This window comes from Gobio gobio (assembly GCF_949357685.1).
Source record: "Gobio gobio genome assembly, chromosome: 25".
NCBI lineage: Eukaryota > Metazoa > Chordata > Actinopteri > Cypriniformes > Gobionidae > Gobio > Gobio gobio.
The window spans coordinates 23,333,856-23,355,319 of NC_137121.1; the positions used below are offsets into that span (position 1 = coordinate 23,333,856).

General features: G+C 41.9%; 1 protein-coding gene across 1 annotated transcript; it reads left to right on the top strand.

Annotated features, from left to right (window-relative positions):
- The first annotated feature begins 417 nt into the window (after positions 1-417).
- On the top strand, positions 418-20,928 carry klf13 (Kruppel like factor 13). The gene is given in 4 exon segments (XM_079810056.1): positions 418-570; positions 573-636; positions 638-1,137; positions 19,029-20,928. Coding segments are annotated over 4 exon segments (945 nt in total). The 5' UTR covers positions 418-527; the 3' UTR covers positions 19,367-20,928.
- The last annotated feature ends 536 nt before the right edge of the window (positions 20,929-21,464 follow it).

Sequence of the window (21,464 nt, forward strand, 5' to 3'; positions counted from 1 at the left end):
TCCTGAAAACTGTCATTTCAAGTCATTTTATTTTTTAAACAAACAAGTCCCGACGTCCACTTACAAGGACATAGCATAACGAATAAAATATCATAAAAAAAAAAAAACTATTTCCACTTGTTTCTGCTCTAAACAATCTAATGACATGAAAAAATACTACATTCAAAAGACTTTGTTTTCTTGGGTCTCAGGAGGTTCAAATAATCTCCTGAGTGAAGTTCCTTTTTCTACTTTGTAAAAGTTTGGTGGGGGCAAGTAAGGTAGCGCACTCCGGGACACGTCCCCATCCAATGAGTGCGCGTGGCTCGGATGACGTTGCCAAGCGCTACCGGCCGACACGCCCCCAGCATGGATACAATCAGCACTAATCGGCGCACAGCATACTGTCACTTTAACGTTGTGAGGACTACAGCCACGATGGGAGTTCTGATACTCAATCAAGACAAGTTTTCAGAGCTCTCATCGCCGGAAACTTCTCTCTAAAGGAAGAAAGCAGTCGGTGTTGCGCGCTCACGGCTTGATCTCGCATGATTTACATGCAGGATGTCAGTGTTGCTGAAAAGCCGGTAAGATAGTGCAAAGTGAGTTTGCTTATGAGAGCTGCCTATTCAGCATCACACAAAGGGATCTACTCATTGTCACTGGGCTTGAATGTCATAAAGAAACAATTTCTACTGTTAAACGAAATGGATCACTTCGCAGCAGAGTGCCTTGTGTCAATGTCCAGCCAAGCGATTGTCCACGGTCCAAAAGGGAATAGAGAGATCAAGCCCGAAACTGCGGCTGCACAGAGGAACGGAGAAGAAACCAAGGAGCCTTTGAAAGATAACTCATCTCTTTTTGTGGTGGCGAGAATCTTGGCGGATTTTAATCAACAGACCCCCACCAATTTTGCCGAGCAGGCAAAAATAAAGGAGGAGAGCACGCCACCAACAGCAACCCTGACCAGAGACGATGGGAACTCTGCCACACCTACCATCAGCACCGGCGACTCTGCTCTTAAACAAAGAAACAAACGATTTAGGGGTCGAATTGAACAAGAACCCCCACAGAAAAAGCACAAATGCCATTATTCAGGTTGTGAAAAAGTTTATGGCAAATCGTCCCATCTCAAAGCCCACCTAAGGACACATACAGGTCAGTTTCCATTCCTGCCAAGTGTATTGCCGTTTCGCAGATCCAATGTAAACATCGCGGCATTTTCGCATTCGCACACTTTGGGCACATTGTGTTCCGCACAAGCTCAGTTTTACTTGATGGGGCAATTGTTGTCTAACTGATACGATGATATCATCTTTTATAAAACACGCTTTACTCTAACTTGTCGTTGGAAGGGGAAAATATAGGCTATTATTCGATGTAGCATCGTGAATATTGTCACGCCCACCATTAGGAAGCTATATGGTAAACAGCAACAGTTCTTCTCCCCCCAAAGCCTCGCCTATATGAGCCAACTCAACACACACACTCACTCACTCACGCACAAGCCCAATAAACAAGTTTGGAGTTCCAAAAAGCACTTTATTGGCATGGTTATTCTGCGAACACTATTGCCAAAGCATTAATACACACAATAAAAAAGGTGACAGCAAATAATAAAATAAAGTGCCAGGAATGTAGTAGTAATAATAATAATAGGAACAACAATAAAACATTCAACAAGACATTATAGCCTACCAACAAACTATTTGCAACATATGTGCGCGCGTGCGCATGCATACATATCAAATTGATACATTCAATGCCTTTGCATAAAAAAAATCTGCATGCAATTAAATCTAACACATTACTGGAGTAAAAAAAAAAAGCGAGGCAGGCACCCCATGATGTAATCACTCATAAAAGTCTTGAAGGCTATAGTTTCAGGAGGCGATGGAGGTGGTTTGCGAGAAGTCACTGGCAGTAGCTCGCGGTGCAGACAGACGGGAACAAACAGTCCAAAAACAGCAGATTCGCGTATTCGTTTTTTCCCCCTTTGCGTTAGTCCGTTAGATATATTCACGGGGATTTAAAAAACACAAAATTGAAAACTGAATAAAAGATGGGGGTTGGTGAGACTTCTGCGGTTGCTTGTTTGACTGTTAAGCTCTTTGTTGTGATGTGCCACACCCCCGTCAGACAGACTGCCAGCTGATCTGGCCAGCAACAGACTCGACCAGCCGAGCGCGGAGCCGCGCAGACTGAGTACCCGCCCTCAGCGCAGACCTCAGGCTTTTATAATTGACGGTTAGGATGGAAAATACATTTAGAAAAGTAATTACACGTTCTGTATCACGTTTTCACGCGCCATGCCGCCGCTATCATTTTACGTGTTGGTTGTCAGACAATAGATAGACCTCCTGACTGGAAACAGTGCGCTAAATCGAAACGATCTTGACACCAGCACCCCAAGGCGATGTGGCCTCAGATCAGAGATAAACCGCATAAGGGTGTTAATTGTGTGAGGGTTTTCTGAAAAACACACCCTGATTACTTAAAATGACGAATGTTTAGACACAGCAATGTGTTTTAACAGTTAGCTAAATATATATCAGAGTTTCTATCAATCATCTGGTGTCAGGTTTCAGTTTTGATACAATTAGGCCTGGTTTCACAGACAGAGCTTAGATTAAGTCAGGTTTAGACCTTAGTTCAATTAGGACATTTAAGTAGCTTTTATTAACATGCCGTAGAAAGAAACATTACTTGTGTGAACAATGGCAATTAGATATTTTAAGATATATCAGTGCAAGTTGCTTTCAGTTACAACAGCTCAAACATGCATAAGTCTGGAGTAGCTTAAGCATAGGCTGTGACACCGTTCTTGTAATTGGGAAATACTCATGTTGCTTGACCACTTATCTGAATATTGCTTACTATTGATGTGCAATATATTTTCAAACTAGTTGTTTCTGACTTTGAAAATAGGCAGTTTTCCACATTCATTAATCAATCTTAAAGTCCCTATGAAATTAAAGTTGAAGGTTTTTGGCTTCTTAGCCTTACTGTTTTCTATAAGCTATCGTGCTCCAAAGCAATGACAAAATTAGCACACAATATTAGCATTCAAAACTTACAGTCTCTCACAACCGCCAATATGGATCAATGATTTTGATGACATCACTCTGCACTTCAGCTTTTTTTCTGTCCAATCAAATGCTCTATAGAATCTGAAGCATCCTGCCCCCTACACTATAAATAGACGCCGAAGGCTAAAATCGGTCACTTGCTCACACATTTACTATTTTCTACATGGTGAATCGCACATATAAATGCATTATATAGGTAATAGGGAACGATTCAGACAGTGTAACGCGAACTGGCGCGCACACACACACACACACACACACACACTACTCCAGTCCAGAGACACGACAGCACAGAGTGGATCAAATGTGTGCCAGTCGGCACAGACCACAAAATATATCGGACCCATTTGAATTCTGCACAGAATGCTATATTGTAAAGCAATATGGAGGAGATTAGGAGGAGAAACTGTTAGATTTTAAGAGGAAACTTTACCAGGCTCAACGGCTCTGGCTGAGTGGTGATATAAGCAAATCACAGCACGATGTTAGCAGCCTAATTAAAGCACTACAGTTACAAATATAGAAAGTACAACAATGTATAAATGCAAATAAACTAGTCATCCCCACTAATCCAGAAACGAATCAACCATAGTGACTCATCCCATGTGGTTGGTGTTCTGTGAATCTGACCTATCTGCTTACGATGACTGTCAACTGTCATGACTGTCAAGGCCGCACATCTTAGTAGAAAAAGCCAGGATGTGCAGCCAGGATGTGCTACCAACAATAAATGTGTTTGTCTTGCATGCTTATCAAGATTTGCTGCCACCACAAGAATCATATCTTGTGAAGCAAAACTTTATAGTTTAAATAATTACATAGATACATTGCAAAAGATACATTAAAAGAATTATATAGTGTGGGTTGACCAGATTTCCAGTAAGCCTTGTGTATAATATATACTGTAACTTAGCTTTGAAGTACTCAAGGAGGGCGTGTCGTCTACACGTTTGCCATTTCTTTTAGTTTTTACTTTGCTTGATAATAGGCTTGGCCTTTTACAGTATATATAATGACATGTTTATGTCTGAACACACCACATACCACCCTGCACTCAGGCATATTGTTCTGTAAAACTCCAGCTCCAGTTGTGCTCCAGTGTATGGCGTTGTTTGACAGAGTAAGTCATTTAGACTGGATAAACTGCACAATTCATCGTTTGCGGGGATTTTGTTTATGGTGTGCATTCAAGACCTCCCTCACTTCCTGTCTTTTTGTTGGGTTATTCTCGAAGTTCCAGACTTTAGATTGGGTTTCACTGTAGTCACCGGGCTCTGGTCGAACCATCATTCGGTTAAACAATGAGTGTTCCATCTCATTTGTTTTGGTAATCAGAGAATGTGGGTCATTTGAGTTCAGGCTCAGCCAACCTGCTCTTGTTATGGAAGCCTTTCTTAAGCACTCAGCAGATTTTCCATCAGTCTCTACCAATGGAGCAAAGAGAGAATGGATCTTTCTTCCAGCAACACGCTGCTTTTGAACTGAAGGGGGAACACAGAGTTATAAAAACAAACTCGGGGAGCCAAAAGTACCGAAGACCTCATTTGACTTCAGCAAACGCCCTGAATTCCCTGCTGGTTCTGGTTTGAACCCTGCTTTGGATCATTTGTTTTAATCCAGAAGGATTTGGGCATACGGTTGCATCCAGCTTTCTACGTAGAGCACAGTGTGGTCGATGGAGTCATATTATACAGCGGTAGGATAAAAGGTTGAGTTTTCCTTCATGCGCAGAGATGCAGTCACGCCAGTCAAACTGCTTTCATAAAAACGATTAGTAATTTCTGACAAATGCAACCGGTTTCTCTCATAGCAACTTAGTAATAAAGTGTAAATATTTCATTTGTTTGCAAGACCTTTGCAGTGTTCTTGTGCTATACGGTTGAATGAGTACCTCTTGGGGAAAGGGGGGAGGGCCCAACCATCACAAGTGCAAGCTTGCTGGAAGAAGAAGGCGTTTTATGATAGAGCTGGAGCAGATGTGCAGTTATGATTAAACAACACAGAAATATTGCAAATGGCTCAGCGTAATGCTTTGAAATGCTCTGCAACAAATGCAGTTGTTTAAACCATAATCTTCTTAAATGGAAGGTACCTTTGACTTTATACTTTTCGAAGACAAAATTGCATTGATAGAGAGCGTCAGAGTCTTTTTAAGTGTTATTTCCCTTCCCAGGAATTTGTTACTAGCTCGCATAACTTGTTTGCGGACTGAAATTACCCTTTCCATCTCGCGAACTGTCTCAAACCACATAAGTTTGCCAAGCCAGCAATTTTAGGTTCAAGATCTATTTGTAGCTTTGTTTTCTTTTTAAAGAAAGACTATGTATTGTGAGTTCTTGCCCTTAGTAATTCTGTGGTAACCTGTGGTGAGATAAGTCTGGTAAAATAACCGTCTCGTGACCTTTCTAGAGGATAGTTTCAGTTTAGTCTGTAATGGCACTGCCTCTTTTGTCTGGGTGCATCCTGAACTTTTATCCCCACTTTGTTATAGCCAAGTTAAGATTAGATCTTGGCCTAGGAGAGCATCAAGCGTAATATTTGACAGATGTTTTATGGCTGTGCAGAGTCTCAAGGCAAGAAAGGAGGACACGCAGGGAAGTTGGAGAGGGTAGAAAGTAAGGAAAAGATTCCAACCAGCATGTGGTTGAATAAGGAAGGGCTCATTAATCATCCTAATAAACACAGATGGACAGATTCAGATAGATGCTTGGTTTGCATTCGATGAGTTGTTAACTGTAAGGGTGCACAATATGCTTGCAGATGATAATTTATAACATTTATCATTACTTTATTAGACTGCAGTTGGCTTATGATGTGAAAAGGAACTTGTGGTAGGCATACATGCAGATGAAATGGGCGTGGGGCCATCGGGCGCAAAAAAAATTAAAGATTTTCATGAAAACCTGCAAGTTTCGGTTCTGGAAGAGGAAGTGACATGGCTTGAGAAAGCCACGGCCATGACTGTGACGTATTCTGGCTGTTCAGTATGCACAAAAACACGGTGTCCTTTCAGTGCGTGTGACTTTTCTCGTAAGTGTAGTTCCTCTGAAAGTATTTTGCATGCGATGCCTCACTTGCAAAGTGAAACCACTGGATTAGTACTTTAACCTCTAGATTATTCGGTTTTTTAAACCATTATTTTCCTTTCAGCAATAAAGGAATATGTTGGGTTCAATTCAAGATAAGTCATTTTTTCATAATGTTGATTACCTCACAATATCATTTCAACTAGTCCCACCGCAAAAACGGTGAGGTACTTCTAATGGAAGTAAATGGGGCCAATTTTTAGAGAATTTAAAAACATAAAAGCACATCTGTTCAAACTTGTTATTTCTGCTGTAAATCTGTTTAAATCATCATTTTTTTACAAGCTATGTAACTTTACACAAAAGATTAGTAAGCAGTTTTTTTGCACACTAGCGGATTATCATAGGTTTCCATGTGTTTTGTTTACGTCTTGTGGCTACACTATTAAAACAGTGAGTAATGTCTCTGAATATGTATAATTCACTTGAAAATGATTAAAACTTGAAAAATCAACATGCCACAGATGCTGATCTTAACTTGTACCTGAAATAATCCTTTACACTATCAGAAAAAAGGGGTACAACAGCTTGTCACTGGGGGCAGTACCCTTAAAAGAGGACACCTTTGTACCCTTTTCACCCTTAAAAGGTGCATATTAGTACTTTAGAGTTGTACCCCTAAAGGTACAGTTTTTGCAATTTTTTTCTGAGAGTGTAGCTTTCATTCGATTAACTCTCTTTCCCATGTAATCCTGTGTAAAGGTATTCACCGTACTTGTGTTTGCTAGCATTCTCTTCAGATTCTTTTTGAAAGTCAAGGTTAAATGAAAAAAGTTCATTCGGTTCTCATATTGCTTTCAATGGCAAACCCATGACAGATCCTCGTGATCAGAATGGGTACATGTGGCCCCTGTGTTCTGGGTTAATCTCCCTCGCCCCATAATCTAATCTTCTCCCGGTACAACTCCATAATGTCATCTGGGCCTGGCTCCTAGACTCATTATCCTGATTGGGATACTCATAACCTGTATCACTAGCCCTTGTACTCATGGGAATGTCTCCAAGGAAGTGGAGGGGCATGTTACCACATCAGACCACTAAGTACTTGAGAGAGTCTTGAATATTGATAGCACGCCTCAGATCACACTGTTGCGTGATGTGCTGTGCAAGGGAGATTAAATGAGATCACCTCCAAGGCCTCAGAGGTTTTCGTAATCCTACGCCGCATTGAGATGGTAAGTATGAGCGAGCGGAGCGATTGGACGTAGAAGATGAGAGCGAACGAGGTACACAAATTGCTCATTCTGCTGAGTGGGTTGGTGAAGAGAAGGGGAACACAGCAGGTTGAGGGTCTAAGGTTACCAGACAGCTTTGTCTGATCTCCTGTGAGTATGAGGAGGCGGGGTTCCTCTTCAAACCGAAAAAGAATTGGAGAACAGAATTTGTCACAAATTGATGAGCAAGATTGGCTAAAGCAGCTTTGTTGGGGGAAGGATGCTAACAAGTACATTGTGCCACCAAAGACAGGGTTGGCTTTTTACGATCTGAAAACCTCAAGATTGTTCAAATTAAAACCTTTTTAATTTGGAATCACAACTCGGCCTGATGTAGTTCTATTGTCCACCACTTGCCTTGTTATGAATTAAGTGATTATAGGGTCATTAGAAAAGGTCAGGCTGCCTCTGTGTGTGGCTAGAATGCATTAGCTTCACTCACCAGCAGCACCCCTCTTTAACATACACATAAACAAAGCCCATAATTACATATTTCACAGTTGGTTAGCTTTTTTGTTTGGCCTTACCATTATGTTCCTTGCGTGATTCTTTATATTGTGTTCAAGAGTCCCAGGAGATACAGTAGTGTGCACAATGTATAGATGACATTGTTTTGCTACAGAATTCAGCGTATTGACAAAAACAGTGTACGTGGTCAAATGTTTTCACTCAAACAATAGATCGGAGCATTGGTTAAAGTGTGCATTAAAGCACACCCTATTCCCACGTTTATAGCAAATGCGTGCAAAATTAAACTGACTCGTCAGCCATTTTTCTTTCCTCTGCACTGGGTTATTTACAGACATGACATCCTGTGCAGTCATCCTGCCTGTGGTTCAGGTGGAAGGTTTTAGAGGATGGGCTGGACCTGGGCACTTCTGCCCTGTGCTGGGCACAGTGCCATGGCTGGGGTGGGGTTGGGCGCAGTGTGAGGGTGATGGCTTCACAATAGGGATTCTGCTCTCTCTGACTAAAACTATTTTCCGTTCCACACCCCTGGCCTGTTACCTTGTAACCAGAATATGTTCGATGCCCAAGAGTTTATGGGCTTGGCTGACCCACTTGTCATTCAGGATACACACAATGCCCGTTAATTGGGAATGATGTTAAGCAGGGATCACATGAGTTTATTGTGTGTACTTGTGTTTATGTTTGAGAGAAGATTAGAACACATAGAAGTTAAAAGATATTAGTTATACTAGGTAAATTATCCTTTAAAAATATATACTTTTAGTTCAGGTTGTAAAATTTCTTATGTAGCGACTCCCCAAAAATGTAATATTTGTTTTAAAAACAACACCACATGACATTTTTTGAGTCGGTACAATAAAACATTTCTTAAATGGTATAAAAGTTCTTTAAAACCACATGAAACAAACATGAATGTCAAAATAACATTTCTAAGAACTTGGAAGGTCTGGTTCTCACCGTTAACTAGTTGCCTGTTAGCATGCATATTATGCAACCAAGTGACAAGCTGGGCGAGTGGCTATTTTTTTAAATTTTATTTGGCTAGTAAAAGTTCTGAATGGCATATAAAACACTTATTAATGTCTTATTCTGCATGACCATATTCTACATCTCTTAATCCTACACAATTCATAAACTTAACAACCTGACTAACTATTAATAAGCAGTAATTGGGAGTTCATTGAGGCAAAAGTCGTAGTTAATAGTTAGTTAATAGTGATAATTGGACCCTAGTCTAAAGTGTGACCCATTTTTTTTGTTTGAAAGATTTTTTTCTTTTATTTATCATGGAGACTCTTCATGCATTGACCCAGTTGTGTGTACACACCGGTTCTGTCCACTTAGCATTTCTCTAAAGATAAAGTCTCTATGTGTTTTACAGTCAGCCTCCTGTGTGAATGGTAGAAACCATGCTTTGGTGCATCTCTCTCTCTCACTCAAATATGATTGGCTGAAGTGCTAAAGCCCCCTGGGTGTTTCATCATGCGCTCATCCGCCCTTTTGCAGTCATCCATCTCTCCTGAAGCAGCCCTCACTGACGGGAATACAGCCCTCTTATTTTTCTTTCATATGAAGAAAAGCATAGTCTTTAGCTGCTAAAACCAACTCAGACTTCGCCATGCATTAGACCAAGTCAGTCATAGTTAACTCACCATAGAGTTGGTATTAGGCCTCAGCTTCCTATAAGTACCTTTCATACTCTGCAGAAACTTATGGTTAGTTTAGATAGCTTTGGCAGCATCATATAAAAGCCAGTCTGTTCCTACCCAACCATCCCCCATTTCCCTGTGTCCTCTCCGCCCACCCGTGAGGGTGTAAGGTGAAAGAACTGCTGAAGCGTTGTATAGTTTGAGCTATTTTTCTTTCATATATTTACTATGTATGGGTGTCGATTTCTCTGTGCAGGAAGAAGGGGATCTGGAGCTAGTGTGGAGCTGTATTTTCAGCTTCCTGAAGCATGAGCCTCTGGCTTAGGGTCTCACGCAAACTCAACGTGGTGCACTAACCCTGCAATTTGTGGGTGGGGATGTACTGTACGGAAAGGCAGAAGTGTGGGGGTGGGTACAGGGTGGAATCCGTTGTCAAAGCCCTCCATTGATGTAGGTCAATTGCTCAGCTGCATCTGCTGGCAATCTGATTTGGTGATTCTCTGCAGTTGTAGAAGCAATGCATGCATTTGGGTTTTCTGCTCTGTGCCAGAACCTTGGTTGCCTCCCAGGCTTTCATATTGACATTAGCTCTTGCCAGTGAGAAGTTTGACCCCTTACTGTCTAATAAATCTGTATGTAGAGGACCCGGGCCTATGTGCTCTGCCAGGCGTGGCTGCGGGATGAAAAGGATCATTCAGTGGACAGTCAGGGGGGAAGGGTTGGCTTGGCGGTTTCGCATAGAGAAGATCTCACTGACAGTGGTGTCTTCTCAAGGTAAATCTTGATGTTCACGTTGTACTTGAAAAAGTGAAAAAATGCCACACCTGACTCTTTGAAACAAATCACGTGACTCGCTAGGTCTCTTAGCCTTTACCAACAAATGAGTGATACATTTTTTTTGATGCATCACTAGAGACAGCTTTCTGCAGAAAAAGCAGCCAATTACAATTCCTTTGTTGTACAGCCTACCAAAGTTAATGAAAAGTTGTATCAGCCAAAGTGCGTGTTCAGTGCTATTTGTGACGGCATTCAACGGCAAACCACTTACATTTCTATGGTAACTTGGAGCTCCTGCATTATGTAGCTACGCAGTTTGTTTGTGGTAATGGCGAAAATGCGTTATTTTTAGAATAGCAGCGAAAATTTAAAACTATATAAAAAGTGGCTGGACTGAAACGTATCCCTTTATTGGAACTGGTGCTCTGCAATGCCTAGAGACATTTAGAATAATTTCACCGGGTACCTTCGCTTTTGCTGCAGAGATCTTTTATGTCCCATAAATGTGCCGTGTTTATGTCCATATGATGATAATCCACGCAGCTTTCAGTGGGTGGCACTGTTATAAATAAAGTTATTGATAAAGAAACATGGCTAATGAAAAAAGTAAAGAGGGGGATGTGCTTGATGTTAAACAGAAATATTAAAAGCGCAATAAGCCGCGAAAGAGAAATGAATCCGCTACTGACAGGATGCTTTTTGTGCGCATTGAGCGGAATATGGACAAGCATAGTAGCCTTTGTCTTCAGTTGTGCGCCTTAATGGTCAAATACACAGAAATATGTCAAAATGCTCATCTTGGTGGGTATTCAGGTAAACACAGTTTACTTAAGCACTGTGCGTTGATCTTCTCTCACTCATTGGCCCTGTCCCAAATGGCACTCTAAACCCTCACGGTCTTCCTCTGAGTCCGCACTTTCACGACGTAATGTCGCTTTGACTGCCGGGAAGAAGTCCGCTGTGTAACCCGCACCAGTGCGGGCTCGGCAGAAGTGCGCATCGAGGGCGCATATTGACCTCAAAGGAGGTGCTCGCGAGCACCCTTCTGAGACCTAAAATAACAAATGGGACACCCTGTGGTCTCGTGGACTTAACGGACATGCGCACGCAGCGGCCATTGTAAGTCCAAAAGACCGAAAGTGCACATGAAGTGTGCCATTTGGGACAGGGCCATTGACTCACTCACTCACATTGAGTTTTCAGGTTTTATGGGGACGTTCCATAGACATGAGGGCAATAACCGAATGTTCATTTTAGGTTGAACAATCCCTTTAAGTTTTGCATCATTCAAGGATGTTAATAGAGCCTCAAACAGCTTTTAATAATGTTTGGACGATTTCATGGTTGACAAAAGAAATTATCCAGCTGGAAAGGACAATTTGTCCATAAAAATTGGGATTTGAAAAGAGGAAGCTTGTTCAAGATCAACCTTTATAAGCAATTTCTGTTATTAGCTATATATAAAAATATAATTTTAGCTCCATGTCTTGACATTTAGCAGGCTTTGTGTCTGTAAATGAGTGTCAAAACCATGAGTGACCCCACCCACCTGCTCTTGCCTGTTACCGTTTGTAGGCTTATGGCTACAGCTGTCTTAATGTCCCTCGTTAAATGGAGTTCAAATAATTAAGCTGTGTTGCAAAACAATCCTAGTGACCCAGTTAGGCCAGAACCCGCAGGAAGGTCTATTCCAAGGCTGTAATGATTAGGGCAATGCTGTGAGATGCGCTCCTCACTAGGTGGGAAAATAAAGAGGAGGGGACATAAATCTGCAGCAGTTGTGGCTGCTTCCTCATATAATGTGTCTTAGACCGTGTGTGCACATGTGCTGTAGAGACTGGGAGCAGTGAGTTATGTCTACTCGGCTTGGAAGGCTTGATTGAAATGCCTGATGTGAAGGCTCTCTCGTCAGACACAAGGCCAGCGCTATTGTTCACATTTCTCAACAGCATTAAAACCCTGGGAGGAGAATGTGCAATTGAAAAGCAAGTGGTTTTTGCCGTTTTTCATCGAAGACAATAGAAGATGATAAATTAAACATAGTTGCCTTTGTCACAATGTCTCTGGACAAGTCTGTTCCAGTCCTAATCATTGCACCTGACCTAGCCGTAATGTCTTTGTTACACCCACATCCATTAGCATTAATCCTCAATTTCTCAAAGTCACTGGCACGAACAGAGTACTGAAAGCCTGATCTGACTCACCAAGTCTCAATGTGGTTAGTGAACCCTGCGCCCCCTCCCTCCATTAGCACATGCATATGTGTGTTGTACTTCTGTTTTTTTTTTATTCCATTCCCACACTTGTCTCTGAATATGGTGATCTGGGTCAAACCACCAGGAAATTTTTCGCTCAGTCAGCAATCTGCTCACTAGACCTTCACGAGATTAATATGAAGTTGTGTCTGATGCAGATATGACGATAATGCTTCCTATTTGCTAAATTACCTACAATTATAATGTAACTTTGTGGTTTCTGGTCTCCATGGTGTGTTGCAGTCTCTTCTTGGCAACCTCAGTTGGATGGAGGGCGTGACCCATATCTCTCTCCCAACTTGGTTGCTGATGGGATTACATCCACTCCCAAAATTCCCTGCTCCTATGGGGTAGTGATGAGATCATCTTGGCAAACATCTCAGCCCTAGCAGAAAGGAGAAGAAAGCTGGGCAGAAATTCCCCAGTTTGGTTCCCCTGTTGGCAGAAATCCCCCAGTTTGCTGTGCTGAGACGAGCTGAGAACTTTCTTGCAGCTTTGGGATTGAGAAGAGGCCTGTCTGGGCCTTCAGTGTCCCAAAGCAGTCTTATCATTAACACTGAGGGCTTGAGCTGGCAGATTCCTGTATGACCCACCAGGAACAAATTACAACCTGCTGTGTAAGTGCTGCATTTACATTTTGTGGTGCCATTTTGGAGCTTTTTGTGGTTTTCCACAGATAATGAATCAAGGTAAGTGGTAGTCCAGAGGCTAGGACTGTACCCCTGATTCAGAACGTCTGATCTAATTGGGATCACCATCTGCAACATCGGGATCTAATATATATGATATTGAAAGCATGATGTCTTGTTCTAGTTTACATCTGTATTTGTTGTGTAGTTTTTGCTTTGCCTCTGGCTAAAGGTAACTAAAGGCACATGTGCACTGTCTGTAAGATTCTTGGCTATAAACCATGCAAAAACAAGGACAAATTCACAGTAACCTTCTATATACTTATGGTTATAAACAGGTCTTATATACTAATCTGAGATCAGTTTCCACTCTCATGGTCCTGACCGGACTTTCCTGCAAGATAAAATGAACAAATAGCAAAGGGATTCTGCTGTAAACTCCTGTCCTCCATTTTGTCTGGGCATTGTGTGATGTCTGCATGGGTGTGGTGTGGTTTGGTATCTGTAGGATGAATACAAAGTCGTCTTCTCATTACCTTTAGTGTAAATATTTTCTCAGTTTTGAATGACATCAGTTGATGTTGGACTTGCAGAGTTTAAGCTCTGGAATACCTAATTTCAGAGCATGTTCTAGGGCATCAAGTGTGTATAGCCCTTGAGCAAGCCTAGAGAGTTCACTTTGAGCTCATGGTTATAAAGGATTTGTAAGACCTCCCACTGGAGGTCCTCACTGCATGTCTTAATGTCTGCCTGCCTTTCTCACGCAGTGTCTGGCTGTCTCCATTCCTACCTGCGTCTCTGCCTGCGTAAGTGGCCTCACGGTTGAAGAAACCTGAGGAATTTTATCTCACCCACACAGAGATGCTGGTAGCTCTGTTGGAACAGGTGAGCGACACCAAGTCTCCTGGATCGACATTCAGTCTGCACTTGTGTTGCTCAGATAGTGGCCTGATCAGATGTCTGTGCCAGAGACTGTTCACCTCAAAAGGCCCTTTTCTCCTGTTTCCTACAGATTCAAGGGAGTCTGAAGTTCTTTATTCGGGCCTCTGTGAAATCGAGCCGTGGATTTGCGACGTGTACATGAGAGAAGACATAAGTATGAGTTTATTTACTGACCCAGTGGCCCTGAAAGGGAACAGTTATGTAAGGCTGCTGTCTGTGACATAATGGTATCGCCTCTGAAGGGAAACACTGTTGTTCGGCTACCTTCGTTATGGGATGTCCGTACTAGCAGCTGATTTAACTGCTGCAAAGGGTAACTGGGTCACTGTGTTCGTTAACATGGAGGTCAAATCTTAATCTCTCCTAATTACCATCCCCAGTTGCGAAGAGACATTGGCACATGCAGGGCTGGTTGCACCACACCTGAGAGGGTGTAGCCCATCAGTGTGATGACATGCTAGTGCCTATGCCGCAAACTTCTCCATTAGTAACAAGTGTCACGTTGCAATGCTGCCATTAAAAATACATTGACCACAGGCAAGGGGTCAATAAAGTTTACATTTGCATGAACCGTATGACACAGTTTCACCATGGCTTACGGACTCACTATTGTTTTCCCAGAGGGACAAAAAGCAGAAGCACCCTCAATGTCCCTTTTGCATGTTTCTTGATGTGCTGGATAGTGCCGCAGCAACTTCCATCTGTTATGAAACTGCCACACGCTGGACAGTGCGATCTTTTTACATAAGCCTACTTTAGAGCCACGTCAAGAGCGTCCTCGTTGGTGAAATGTATTCCTGGAAATGTGTCCCACTTGAACTCTTGGTTATGGCCGTACCATGCAAGCAGAAAATTAAATTGAGTAGTTATGAATGGCCATGTCCTTTTGGTGATGCTTTTGTTCAAGTTTCTTTAAGCATAAATGCTAGCTACTTTACACTAGGGGTGTGCCATATCATACCGTCCACGATAACGGCGGTATACATTTTTACATGTTAAAAAAAATGTCATATCGCGACATCAATGATATAGCGATGACGTATGGCTTATTTATGTTCCCTAGCGCACACAACAACGACACCTGTCTGAGAGTAAGAGCAGCATGTCAATCTCCGATAACCATTTAGTACATACAAAGGGAGCTACTTCAATAGTATGGAAGTGGTTTGGTTTCAAGAGGACAGACCTCCAACAAAGGAGGCAAAGAACCGGCTGACGCGAAGCGCTTCTGCCATGGTCATTTGCCAACATTGACAACTTAAAGCTGTTATTGATGTTTGGAGCGCAATGCTTGACCGGAAGAGTAAAGCTGACGGTTATTACAGCTTGTGAGATCTAGCATTCTGCCCACTCTGAATCAGACGCAGAGATAAAGTACTGCGTAAGATTACATTTTATATGAATGAATGAATTATAGCATTTATTTGAATTAATTATCAAGAGCTAGAGAGAGAGATTCGTACCTGCTTCTGTTCAGCGTCTCTCTTAACAATGAAGATGTGCGTTTATTATTTAAAAATAGCGATGTAACCCCATCGTGGCTGAGAAATATAATGTAATGATCCAGTAGTGAAGCTATTTTATGACTAAAAGTCGGGGGAATGTTGATAACAAGTGTCTGTGCTCATGGATGTTTGTGTGTGTGCGCGATCTCCGCGCTCTCTATGTGAGTGACGTAGGCCTAATGTGTATGTGTCTGTGCGCTTGCATGAAAACAGCGGATTAATATAGAATGGTGATTCAACTGACTTGGAAATATCTGTCCATTAAACGATTTTACGGCACACCTTCCAACCAATCAGACTCGAGTATTCAGCCAGACCATGGCATAAATTACTTATTGTTACATTAAAATGTCAAGGAGTTATGCTATACTTTTACTTAAGAAAAACACTACCAACTTGTACCTAGGCTACTTTTTTACTTTGCTTACATTTGATTGCAATCACCAATAAAATGTTGTTCCTTATATTTTTTCTATATCGTCATAAATATCATTATCGCAAATATTCTTGAAATATCGTGATATAATTTTGAGGCTATACCGCTCACCCCTACTTTACTATTCTCAGGGGTGTTCTGGTCCACAAAAGTTGAACTAAAATATGTTCAAGTTGAAGTACCAAAATTATTAAACTAAAAAACTGAAAAAAAAAACTAATATAATGACACAAAACAAATTCAAAACATTAATAAATACCATAAAAAGATATAAATAATACTAAAATGAGACTGACCACAAAGAGCAGAATTTGAGATGTTTTTTTTTTTTGTTGTCTTTTTTTATTTATTAATTAACTGCATTGCTCTCGTGAGGATTAGACTAACACCTGTGCATTGTATTGATGCCACCATTCACACCTTTACAAGGCCTAGTCCTGCTCAACTCTGTTTAAACCTGTAAAATATTCGTACTATTGCAACTCTTACCTTTCAGTGAAGCTCCTCCATTTTTTCCCCTGACTCATAACTCACACTTTACAACCTTGAGTTCCCACAGACTCTTTCGTGTATTAATTAGACTGTAAATTACAGGTTGGCTCCTGTCGTCACTAAAGCAAGAATCTTAAACCGCCCAACGCTCTGTCCCATTCCTACTACACTAATGTTAGATCTTGTGTATTTATGTTTATACGCCACAATCATGACTAGATCCAGGATGTTTAAAAAAGGTCAAACAACAGTGGCCCTCTCAAATTAGTTCTTGTGGGTGTGGCACGTTTGAAGGTTTGGGGATTTCAATTGTGGTTTAGTATACTTACGGTATGTTTGGATGGGCTTGAATATGTGTGTGGCAAATGAGTATCAGATGATGTGTTTTTGGAGCAATGAGAGCGCTAAGAACTTATTTGCTTTACTTAGAGTGGGAGTGAGTGTTTGTGTGTGTGTAACTGTGTATTTTTGTGCATTTTGTCACATGGGTGTGTGTGTGTGTGTGTGTGTGTGGGAGGATATAATATATGACATATACAAGTGAACCTACTCAGACATTATGGACATAAAGCTTATTCACACACATTTTATTTTCATGTGTGTGAAGGTTTTATTGGTTGACAGTGTTGAAAGGGTCTATGTGAGGCGCACATGTCATCATGCATTTTTGTATGTGTGTTTGTGCACATGGTGGGGACAAATCTGTCTGAAAGTGAGTGACAGGTCAAAGATAGACAGTCTAGACTCACTCTGCCTGCTGTTTCTCTCGCTTTCTCAGTGTTTTATAGTAGGGGGAAGGGACCCCAGCAAAGCTGTCGTCCCACACATAAATTTGGTATCACGTATATGTTTCGTTTGAAGTTGTTTTTCATTGGGGCCTTAAGGGGAAACCACAAAACAAAGGCAGCAAGCTGTCTGGATCTCAGTGTACTTTGCCTGTTCTGTCTAATTTAACCAAGTAATGACTGAGATGTCTGGATTTTTTCCTGTTCTTTGCGTTTCAAAAATTATGAAAAGTGCAGGCTTTTCAACGTTGGTTTCAAGACCTTTGTGCTGGCACTGATCAAGGGGGGCGTTGAAAAGCTGGTAAAATAAGTAAAGCAGTTATGGGGGAAGACAACAAATGAAATGGAACTAAAATACATGCTGTATCTGACATGTGGGCCCTTGTGTGCACAAAGAAAGAGGGCGTTGGTACCGCATCTACTCGCCTTACATGAAACTCTGAGGAAACCGCACCGAGATATATGGTCCCATCTGGCTTTTGGTAGATTTGTGTCTAAGCCCGCTTTTATTGCCTGAAGGGGAAGGGGTAGGGTATAATTTCCCATGCGTTTGGCTCATTGCTAGTTTCATGTTTGAGTACAAGCTGGGGCAGGGTACCAGAGTAAAGACCGTTAACCTGCCTAATTAAACTCACTGTCTGGCTTTGCAACATGTGGCAGTAATGGGGTGGAAGAAAAAATACTTTGCTAGGCCGTTTCGAGATGTGTGCCAGTTCCACGTAAACCAGCGAATATGTGTTTGTGTGTCCATCAGTTATCTCAATAATGAGTCAGTAAATCCCATAAGCCTCTTTGGAGCAGTCAAAGTGATACATGTCCCCCTAGTATTCTCATGATTCTCCAATTAGCATGATGCAATGCTTACTGGGCTGGAACATATGGTTCATTTTTAATGCAGTGCATTCCTGGTTTAATGTGTGGGCTTTTCACTCAGCTTAGCGATTGTAAAAGAAAGAGAGAAAAAAACTTTTTTTGCAGACTTTTGGTTCTATAGGAGAGGATTAGCCTGCTCTCATGAGCCGCTTCTAAATAGTTGTGCCACATCAGGTCTTTCACGTCTGGTTAAAGACTGCTCATTTTGGGATTTAAAAGCCATCCGTGAAAAGTAAACCCCTGTGTGACCTGGTCCTGAATGGGCTGGGTCATTCACCGTTGTTTTTAGTGTGAACAGATCTCGATTCTGTGGCAGTTTAGCTGTTCTAGTGTGTGAACTTGGGTTGTATGGGACCTGTATGGCTTTTGTGCTGTGTTCTAGGTTTGCCTTTTCTTCAGCGAATGCTACACGTTAGCATACCAAGAGAAACCACAAAACTGCTTCAACATCAGTGTAAAAGAGCATATTATACCAATGAGGCATGTCGGCACGGGCTTAATGGGGGCCGTGTAGAATAAAAAAGGCTGTAGTAGGACTTTCTTTGCTGAAAGAGTTCATTGTCCACATAAGGACTGAAAAAAAGGAATGGGTCCACATCGGTTGGCACCGCTGCCCCTGTTTATCGCAGTTAGCGACGCATGGTGGTGTTTATGATGTGGCCTCCTTAACACCTTGTTTTTTGGTTTACTTTTCTCAACAATCAAATTTTCTGAAGCACAGCTGCAACTTCTTATTTGTAGATGCTTGTTTAGCTTTACTGACCCTTCTGTTTTGAAAGCATCACATACTGTATGTAATAAACTCTAACAGCTGTGTGCTCTGCTTTCTCTTTGTGTTTGTCACAGGAGAGCGCCCCTTTCCTTGCACCTGGCCTGACTGCAGTAAGAAGTTTGCTCGCTCTGATGAGCTGGCACGGCACTATCGCACCCACACGGGCGAGAAGAAGTTCGGCTGCCCCCTGTGTGACAAGCGATTCATGCGGAGCGACCACCTGATGAAACATGCACGCCGTCACTCCGACTTCCAGCCGGCCATGCTGAAGAGGCAGCATGGAGGTGGCAACGCCACCGTCTCGAGCAGCACGCGTCCCGGCTCCCTCAGCGATTACAGTCGATCTGATGCCTCAAGCCCCACCCTTAGCCCCACCCTTAGCCCCGCCCTCAGCCCAGCCAACTCGCCTTAACCTGGCCGCACTTTCTGCCCAGAGTGCCTGGATCTCCAGGCTGATTTTTTTTCTTCTCTATCCATTTTTTCTTTCCCTAAAAAATTACCGCTGTAATAAGCGCCCATGCTAAACCCCGTCGCTTGCTGTGGTGTACTGTACTGTACATAACTGCTTCTTGTAGTGCAATTTTCTTGTGCAACCCCTAAAAGAGAAAAAAAAACAAAAAGAAAATGCCTTTTCCACATGGCAATATTTACATGATGTACCATATGTCTGTATTTTTATAGCTTCTGGCCACAGCCTCTTTCCATGATGTTTTTTTTTTTGTTGCTGATTCTTTCATATACAACCGCTCTGTTCAAGTGAACTAAAAAGTTGAAAGGTTTGACAGGTAAAGATGTTTCTTTTTTATTTAAAACGGGTGAGGGAGAGGGGCACACATACACCTCAGGATTCAGAACAGTTTTTTTCTCCTTTAATACTCACATTGACTGCACAATACAAGCATCACTTTACTCCGAAATTCAACAGAGGTTGAATTTTGCGCCCTGCTCAGGGATGGCCTCGTTAGCTTGAAAGAATGAACATGATGAAGATAAACATACGTTAAGAAACAGCCTTACACTTGGACAAAAGGAACCTTTGCACTCTTTTTTTTTTCTTTTGAGTTGGTTTTCACATCAGGGGAAGCTAATTCTGGGTTTTAACAGTCATTCATACTCTTTATTAATATTAATGTTTGTATCAGTCTTTTAAAGAGTGTGGCAGAACCACTCGCCAGATACGAAGGGTTGGGGTTTGTCTTGAGACTGTAAGTGATTTTCAACATCGCGATCTCCCGATAACCCTGTACACACAAGAGCTGTGCTGGCCTGGGTCCATGTTTCAAAGGGAATCCTCTCAATATAGCATGAATGTCGTGATCAGTCCACTTTTACATGCTTGAGCCACCCAATGAAGAGAACCGACAGCACCACTTCTCTCAGTGGACTAAACTAAACTCCCCTTGAAATGTTGGAGGCTGAAGTTTCAAAGCAGCTGTTTCCTCAATAAAAACAGCACATTCATCAACTTCAGGGTTTTTCACTACTACAGTACGACACATTCAAAGGGACTCGTCTGGATGTTCGCCTACTTCAGATATAAATAAGACAAAAAGCACATGAGCAGAATCCACCAAAGACCAAGGTGTGAACGAGAGAACAGAGAGGGTTTTTTTTTAAATTCTACCCAGAGGGAGGGGGGGGTGTTGGCATCCTCTCAGGTAACAGCAGAAGTCCTGGCAGCAGAAGTCCATCTGCAGAGGCCTTCCACTTAGGAAACTGCATCATCCTACACAGGGCTATTCATAGCACACTAGCCAGGGAGACGAGAGCATTACAGTGGAGCTTTACGCACTCTGTCTCGCTCACTCTAGCTGACAAGAAGGAGTGGGCGTATGAGAGTGATGGATGGAGGGCCAAAGCAAAAGTTTAAAAGAAAGATATCAAATCCACATACAGTGTCAGAATCAGGCGCAATGCTACCATTAGTGAAGTGACTGTATTGCTGCCATATTTGAAGATTAATAAACCGCAATGTGAAGCAAAACAAACAAAAATCAAAACCATGTAATTGACAGTCTAATTCCAAAAATCGGCTTATTAATCAGCCTGGTTGATATGGTTATTGGATGACGCTGGTAATCAAAATGGAGAAATATTGACGGAATAACCAAAAAACCTTGTGAGCCTAAGTAGATTGTAGAGTCCATTGGTGCCAATGATTTCTATAGTCTATTTAGGCTTACGATGCTTTTAGGAAACATAGCCCTAAACAATATAAGATACTGTTATCATCTGATACCGATAATCTTAAAATGACCAAATATTGGCTGATTAATTGGCTTGGCCGATATATATTGGTCTGTCAGACGCCGTTATCGCCAGAATGGCCAACTATGCGCAGATTAACCAGCCTTGCCGATATAGCTGTCAATCACAAGTTAGGAAACAGATAATACAACTCAATGTGAACTAGATTGTCAGAGTGTGTATGATCAGGACTGGCTCACTTTGTAGTGTGGAGAGCAACAGGCCTCCATGAGAACAAAGAGTGCTATCTGCAGGAGGCAGGA